The sequence below is a fragment of the Lactuca sativa genome, chromosome 3, assembly GCF_002870075.4.
Source record: "Lactuca sativa cultivar Salinas chromosome 3, Lsat_Salinas_v11, whole genome shotgun sequence".
NCBI lineage: Eukaryota > Viridiplantae > Streptophyta > Magnoliopsida > Asterales > Asteraceae > Lactuca > Lactuca sativa.
The window spans coordinates 178,870,577-178,878,110 of NC_056625.2; the positions used below are offsets into that span (position 1 = coordinate 178,870,577).

Genomic DNA, 7,534 nt, shown 5'->3' on the forward strand with positions numbered 1-7,534 from the left:
TAAACAAAACCAATGTCTTTTTTAGGTGGGGGCTCACATTTGGAACGCATTTTCAAAATGACATCTTTGTAAACGCCCATTAATTGATTCCTGATGGTCCTTCATCACCATCAATCCTTGCGTTGTTCATTCGCTCAAAATGACATATTTCTAACATATTCAAAAGTATAGTGAATCCCTTAAAGTAAAAATCACATTCAAAGAATCACAATAGAAAACAAAAGGAAGGATAATTTCGTACCATTAAATTGGAGTAAATAAAAATTGTCAAAACCTAATTTGAATGGTTGTTCATGTACTTATGATGTGTGTGAAACCTAAAATCTACAGAGAATACCAAATTAACATCCTCATTTTTCTTAACAACAAATACCTTCTACGTTTCCTCAAAGATTTAAAATCAAATTCATGTACATTGAAGTAGATAAAATAGAAACAGAAGAACAATCAAATCCAGACAATAGTTACTTCCAAACCTAAATAAATCGTTTAAATAAAATCAAGTTAAAAGTTTTCACAAAATAAATAAATAGGTATATCATACGTACCATTCATGGATGACATTGCATAACCCAATTTCGAACTTCGTACTCATGTCACATCTCTCTTCCGACCCTTGGTTGGAGTGTCGTTGCTATCACCAGTTAAACAACTTCCATTAGCAGCACAAATGGTTGTGGGTGGAGGCGCAACAAATCAAGAAACCGAAAAAATAAATAAAAAGATGGAGGTGGAGTTGCAATCCTATAAGAAGGTGAAATCATACCAAACAAAATCCTATAATCTGGGGATACCGATTGACGAAATTTTAGGCTAACATTTTGGGTCTTTTTGGATTTAAAATATGAATTTGAATGATCAAGAATTATTTATAATCATTCTTTTGTATTAGGGTTTTATTAAGATTGAGGATTTGAGAGAATACCAATTAGGTGACTGATTTTTCGGATACGACACAGGAAAGATTCAAATTGAAATGGATTATATTGGATTTTGTCAATGGCTTTTTGAATGAGCGGGAAAATGAAAACCCGATGCATACAATAATGCCACGTGGCAAATTAAGGTGTAGAAAGCATGACATGTGGCACCTTAGAGAGTCTTTTATTAGGAAGAGAGAAGAGATGTTTGATTCTCCTTTTATGTTTGGAAATATATATATATATATATATATATATATATATATATATATATATATATATATATATATATATATATATATATATATATATATATATATATATATGGTTTTGTGCGACACTTATTATGCGCATTTTAACAAATAACTTTGCATCTTTATGCCCGCTATTTAACAGAACTATTATTTATCCCCTTAATCATATTTCATATTTTAAATTCTTTTATTTTTTTGACCAATTAATCTATTTTATTAAATATTAAAAATTAAAAAAAAAATTATATAGCATTTTTTTTCTAACTTGATACCTTATAAAAATAATACCATTATCAAATATATGATATATGCTTAAAAACAACAATATTAACATTTTCTATACAACCCTTGTAACATAAGATTAAAATTATATTTAAACTTATGTTCCTTAAGTTTTACCATATATTCCAACAACTTTGTCAAATCATAAAAGAAAATTGATCACTCGACAACAGTCCAATAATCTCTCATTTATCTTACACAACCTATAAAAATGAAATTAACACATCATTGAACATGTACAAACAAAAAAAATTATCACTTCATTTACACCATTTTTTCCTTTCACCAAATAACCCTAAAATGACTCACCAAAAACGAAAAAAAAATAAATAAATAAACATCAAAGAATGGTGACTTGTAGTTAATAGAGCTTTATTCTAGTTTGAATTGATGTCCTACAAATCGGGCACAACTGAAGCGTTTCCCCACACTCGTGACATGTCTGTCAAATCAAAATAATCATAAAATTAATATAAAATTTCCACAAAATCAATATTCATTTGAAGTAAAATAAAAATGAAATAAAATTAATATACCTGATGTCCACACCCGAAGGCCATGTCCTTTGGGTTAGCAAGGCAAATCGGGCATACCTATAATAAATAAATAATCCCAAAATCAAAATCACTTGCTATAAATATTAAATACCATGTGATTATAGAAAAATGTTGCAAAAACAAAGATATTTACCTGGTTGTCATATGTAGATTTTGAAATTGATTCCAATACGTGATGTTGACTAGTTTGACCATAATAAGATGATTGTGACATTGACCCCTTTTGAAAACTATTTGAATTAAATGGTTTTGAGATGTTGTAAGTTGATGGTGAACGAATAGGTGGCGGAAGGGCAATCCTCCAACGCGACATTCCTATATCTTTGCGACTACTGCAAATCCGAAAACAAAAATCAAAATAAGACAGGCTTATTTTCGATGATGAGGATTAAAAGGGCATTTACGTCTTTTTGCACGGTAGGTGGGGCAAAAATTTAAATTCGTATCATTGACATCGGTCTTAGGCTATGTTTGGCAAACTAGCTGAAAAGCTAGCTGCTAGCTGATTAAAGTCGTGTTTGGCGCGCCACAGCTAGCTGATAAGCTAGCTTATTTTTTGAGTTTTTTTTAAGTTGTCATGTTTGACAAGCTAAAAAGTAGCTTATAAGCTAGCTTATAAACTAGCTTCTTAGGAGCTTTTTTAATATTTTCCAAATATACCCCTTAATTAAATATAGAAACGTATTCTTTTAAATGTCCTTTTAAGTCATTTTATATTTTTCAGCTAACTTTTCAGTTAGTTTTACCAAACAATATTTTTTATCAGTTAGCTTTTAATTTAACAGCTAGCTTTTCAACTATCAGATAGTTTTTCAGCTAACTTTTCAGCTAGTACGCCAAAAATAGCGTAACTGAAAATCTAGTTGTTAGCTTATAAGCTAGCTAACAAAAAATGACGTTCGGTAAAAACTAGTTGATAAGCAAGCTGAAAGATATAAAATGATATAGAAGGACATTTTTAAAAAAAAATAATTAAGGGTATATTCGGAAAATTTAAAAAAAGCTACTCAAAGTAGCTTTTTAAACAGCTAGCTTATCAACTACTTTTTAGTTTGCCAAATATGACAATTTAAAAAAGCTCGAAAAATAATCTAGCTGTGGTGCACCAAACACATCCTTAGTCTGTCTTAATCCCAATGCATGTCAATCGCAATACAGTCTATTCTATTCTGTCCTTGTTCTGATTTGTGTCATAAGGAAGGAAGAGAGCATACCCAAGTAAATTTAATTCAATTGTCGCTTTATACTGAGAAGGGATTTCCATCAATGCTGAAAGAGCAAATTCTGTCTCTTTTCGGATTTGAGGCGTGTTTTTCGACATGATATCCGTGAAATTCACAAACTAATTTTAAAAAAATAATAATAATAACATTAGAAAATGTATAATATAATAAGGGATGACAACATGGAAATTATATTGAAGGTAGAATTTATGGTTACTTGGAAATTATCAAAGTCACGGTCAGGGATATTATCGTCAAATTCCTTCATCATGTCCCACGGCCCATCTCCCACCCCGACTAATACAATAGAGAGTGGAAGCTTGCTGTTAAAAAAGAAATTGTAGTTTAGAATATAAGCATACAAAAATCTTGTATTTTAATATTTTTTTTTAATTGATAAAAGTTGTAGAAAATTAGAAAATCACCTTGCTTCGACTATGGCGTCTACAGTTTTTTGTTCTTGTGGACTCAAATGACCTCGCTCTGTATCCACACTTCTTGTTACCTATAAATATAAATAAGTTTTATAAAAATTACCACTTTGATGTAATTTAAAGAACAATTCATCAGACACAAATTATGACACAGAAAGAACAGGTTATACTGCATTTGGCATATGAGACAAAAATTGTACTTTTTTTGTCCCATGCATAAAAAGGTGGGACATGGACCCACTCTCAATCTTTTGTCAATGAAAAAGACGTGAATGCCCTTCATATCCTAGAAATTATGATTAATATTGACCGAAATTACCAACCTGCCCATCAGCAATGATTAATAAGACATGGTATTGGCCACCACTTTGTTCAACAATTGTCATAGCTTGTTCAATGACAGGGGCAAAAGATGTGGGACCTACATGACAAAAAGAAAAAAAGTTTAATTTTATGAAAAAAAAAAATAAACATTAATCTCAAAAGAACCAAATTAGATTTAGAACCTGAAAGCTTAAGATGAGGGACAATTTCTCTATATCTACTTAACACATCTTCAAATCCATTACAAAAACTATCTTCAGGATAAAAGCTGAAAACATCTTGATCATGTGTTGTTGCTGAAAAAAAAAAATAAGATCACTCTAAATATTTAAAAATTTCAACACAATTATAAAGAATAAAGAGATATATTAGCTATTATAAACTATACCATCTCCAAATCCATAACAAGGAATCAAGTTATCCTCATCAAAAGCAGCTAAAGTTTTTCCAATGATGGATATGGCATGTTCATATGGATTTAAATCATCTCCAATGTGATGCAAGCTTTTTCTGTTGTAAGATCTTGAACCTATTTACATGATCCAATGTTAGCATGTTTAAAGTTTAATTCACTTAATCACTTCCATTGATGGAATTCGAAAAGCAACATGAACATGAAATCAAGAATATTACAAAGTAACTACCTGTCCACTCATTGCTTTTGGTGAAATCAATGCCAACAATGAGATTAGAAGACTCAAGTCCCGCATGTGATAGAGCCTCTGTCACCTGAAAATATAAACTAAATTGTTCATCCTAACAATTTAACAAGAAAAGATATCAACAGAAAGAACAAAAGGTGATGTTAGATTGTTAATTACCTGTTCCAAAGAGTTGTAACTATCAGCAATTCGTGAATATTTTTTGTCGAGCTTCTTCTGTGGTGTATAGATTGGAAGAGAAGTATATTGTTGTGGATTCGGATCCTGAAAAGGGTAATTTTGATCTCCTTGAGGCGGAAGAGAATACGATGGTTGAGGAGGATAATTAGAAAAAGATGAAGTTGATTGGAACGATGACGAATGTCTATATCTCGCTGCTTCTTCCCTTGAATTCTTGCCTCCCATTGATTAATCTGTAAAGTTCAGATGTATTGTTCTTCAGAAAACAGTTTCTTGAAATCAAATTGTGAATGATTTGAACGAAATCCCCTCAAATCTGAACTGAAAACGCTTATTTATAGTGAATACTGAATCAGATAATAAATATGACTTGGTAAATTGGTAGCATTATATACCGAGAAACAACGCGGGATTGACGGCGATGAAAACTAAAATGGTGATTCGTGGAAGCTTACACCGATTTTCATTTATTTCGTGTGACGTTACATAAACATTTGAATTACTTCGTTTACAATAAAACCCTGAAACAGAAATCAATTTTGTAGCTATCTAGTAGCCATAGAAGTTGGTCAAAACACGGCATTGATACGTCTGAAATTTCATCTCTTAAACTAGAAGAAACGTGAATCATACTTGTAAATTCTGGTCAAATTACATCAGCGTTTTCCCTCAATTAACAACTATCACTTCGGTGGTTAATTTGATGTGTTGCTAACAAATTAAAAAATTGAAGAGGAGGTGATTGGTGAATCAATGAATATTCAATATACAGGAATGATTCGATGAAACAAACCTGGATAGATTCTCGTAAGCGTCACCATGTGACGTTTTCAAATGATGAGAATTTCTCAGCGCATCAATGGAAATGGAAGTTTCCGATTGTCTTCGGAAAGTAATAGAAGCTTCCATTCTGTTTGATTTAATATGATTGGTTTTGTATCGGAAGTTTTGGCTTCATCGAGTTGCATGCATGGTGAGTTCTCAGGCCACCGGATTTCTTCCTCGACAAATCGTGCTTCTTAATTTTGGGCAAATATCCCTCTTTACGAAGAAAAGGGATTCCATTAACCCCATTTGAAAAATACTGACTTTTTAAAAGTCAAACTGCAACCTTCTTATCAAATTTTGACTTTGACAAAGCATAATCTCTAGCCTGGGCCCTATATGAAACTTTGATATTTTTAATTTACAGATTTAGTCCCTATATTTAGTAAAAGGTTACAGTTTTGGTACAACTTTTAAAAGTTAGCAAGTTTTTGGTCCAATTTTATATTATGGTTTGAAGATCCATATGAAACTTCGAAAAGGTTATAGTATTGTTCCACTTTTAAAATTGTTGAGTTTCTATGGTTAAAGATATCACATTGATTATTTTGGCTTCCTCTCTTAAATATTTCAGTTTGTTAAGTTGGCTCTCGAAAACAGAGGTTTTTAGAAATATCTAAATCCAAAAATTCAAACTAAAATTATCTAAAATTTTAGATATCCCAAGTAGAGATATTTGTTTTTTCGGATTTGGATTCCGATTCAGATAGTGATTTTGATCATTTTTGGATATTTTGAGATGATCCGATATCCGAAATATAAAAGAAAAAATAATAATAAGTTAGTTTTGTTACTTTTAATTGGAAATTTCGTTGCTTATAATTCATTGCCATTAATCCCATTGACCGATAGATTTTTGTTTCATATGTATATAGTTTTTAATCTAATTTAGTATTATTTGAATATCGTTTTTAACGAGAAGAGGTGAACCAGAGCATTAAATGAAATCATAAATGTGAAGTTTGTATTTTTTTGGTTCCTAAATGAGTATTTTTGCTTCTTTGGTAGTGGATAAATTCTATTGTAATTTTTTTTTGGAAACGACAAATATATTAAAATAGAATATCCTCCCCTAGCAATGAATTAGAAAAAAAATGATACAATTGAGTACAAAAATTACAATCCAGAAAATGGAGAGATGAACCACTCCTCCCAACTACAAATACCATTATTACCCCTATGCTTTAACCAATAAAAGACCATAGACTTAATGCATTCTATTCCATTATGAACTGAAGTACCCTCCATTTGAAATAATCTTTTATTCCTAAATCTCCATAAGTTCCAAAGCAAGCCATAACAAATGACAACAAACCTTTTCCTTTTCACTTGACTGTCCCAGGTGCTAGCGAAATGTATCAGATCGCTGATGGTTTTTAATGAGGCTTGTTCACTCGATACACCACACCAACTCCAAATGCAGTTCCTTATCTGGGTAGTGAACAGACAATCAATCAGCACGTGGTCCGCACATTCTAGCCTTCCAATGCATGAACTACATAATGTTGAGTTGACTATAATACCCCTCCGCTCCAAGGCTACAGCTGATGGGATTCGACTTTGCGCAACTCTCCATATAAAACATAACACCTTAATCGGTACCGCTTTACTCCAAACAATCACAGGAGTAACAGGGATACTAACTTGCAGCTTATCAATAAGCTGCCTAATAGAACAAACGAAAAACATGCCATCCGACGAGAGTTTACATCTCCAATGATCCATTCCCAAATCTAATCGAATGTCAGAAACTTCACTAATGAGAGCATTTACATCAGATTCAAGCCCCCGATTAGTAGGTCTAGACTTCCACGTCCAAGTTTGATTCAAGCCACCAATTCTGTCAGATACAATGCACCTTTTCTTTGTTTCC

General features: G+C 31.8%; 1 protein-coding gene across 3 annotated transcripts; it reads right to left on the reverse strand.

Annotated features, from left to right (window-relative positions):
• Positions 1 to 1,611: 1,611 nt before the first annotated feature.
• LOC111919039 (E3 ubiquitin-protein ligase RGLG2) lies at positions 1,612 to 5,926 on the reverse strand. 3 transcript variants are annotated; one of them, XM_042898785.2, is made up of 14 exons: positions 5,630 to 5,926; positions 5,470 to 5,547; positions 5,232 to 5,385; positions 4,816 to 5,069; positions 4,639 to 4,723; positions 4,383 to 4,523; positions 4,177 to 4,290; positions 3,994 to 4,091; positions 3,662 to 3,741; positions 3,454 to 3,559; positions 3,228 to 3,355; positions 2,147 to 2,345; positions 1,993 to 2,049; positions 1,612 to 1,898 (listed from the first exon to the last, which is right to left on the reverse strand). In XM_042898785.2, the coding sequence occupies exons 4-14, from the start codon at positions 5,059 to 5,061 to the stop codon at positions 1,818 to 1,820; spliced, it is 1,335 nt and encodes a 444-aa protein (XP_042754719.1). In that variant the 5' UTR covers positions 5,062 to 5,069; positions 5,232 to 5,385; positions 5,470 to 5,547; positions 5,630 to 5,926; the 3' UTR covers positions 1,612 to 1,817. The 3 variants fall into 3 exon arrangements, with proteins under 3 accessions (XP_042754719.1, XP_042754720.1, XP_023770420.1); XM_042898786.2 differs by having other exon boundaries at positions 4,816 to 5,157; positions 5,630 to 5,925; XM_023914652.3 differs by lacking the exons at positions 5,232 to 5,385; positions 5,470 to 5,547.
• Positions 5,927 to 7,534: the final 1,608 nt, after the last annotated feature.

Excerpts from the sequence above, each read along its gene's own strand:
- LOC111919039 (XM_023914652.3), bottom strand. The coding sequence starts at position 5,061 with ATGGGAGGCAAGAATTCAAGGGAAGAAGCAGCGAGATATAGACATTCG. Across the intron at positions 4,092-4,176 it reads CCCTCATCTTAAGCTTTCAG|GTCCCACATCTTTTGCCCCT; the intron begins GTTCTAAATCTA and ends TTTGTCATGTAG. Across the intron at positions 1,899-1,992 it reads CCTTCGGGTGTGGACATCAG|ACATGTCACGAGTGTGGGGA; the intron begins GTATATTAATTT and ends TTGATTTGACAG.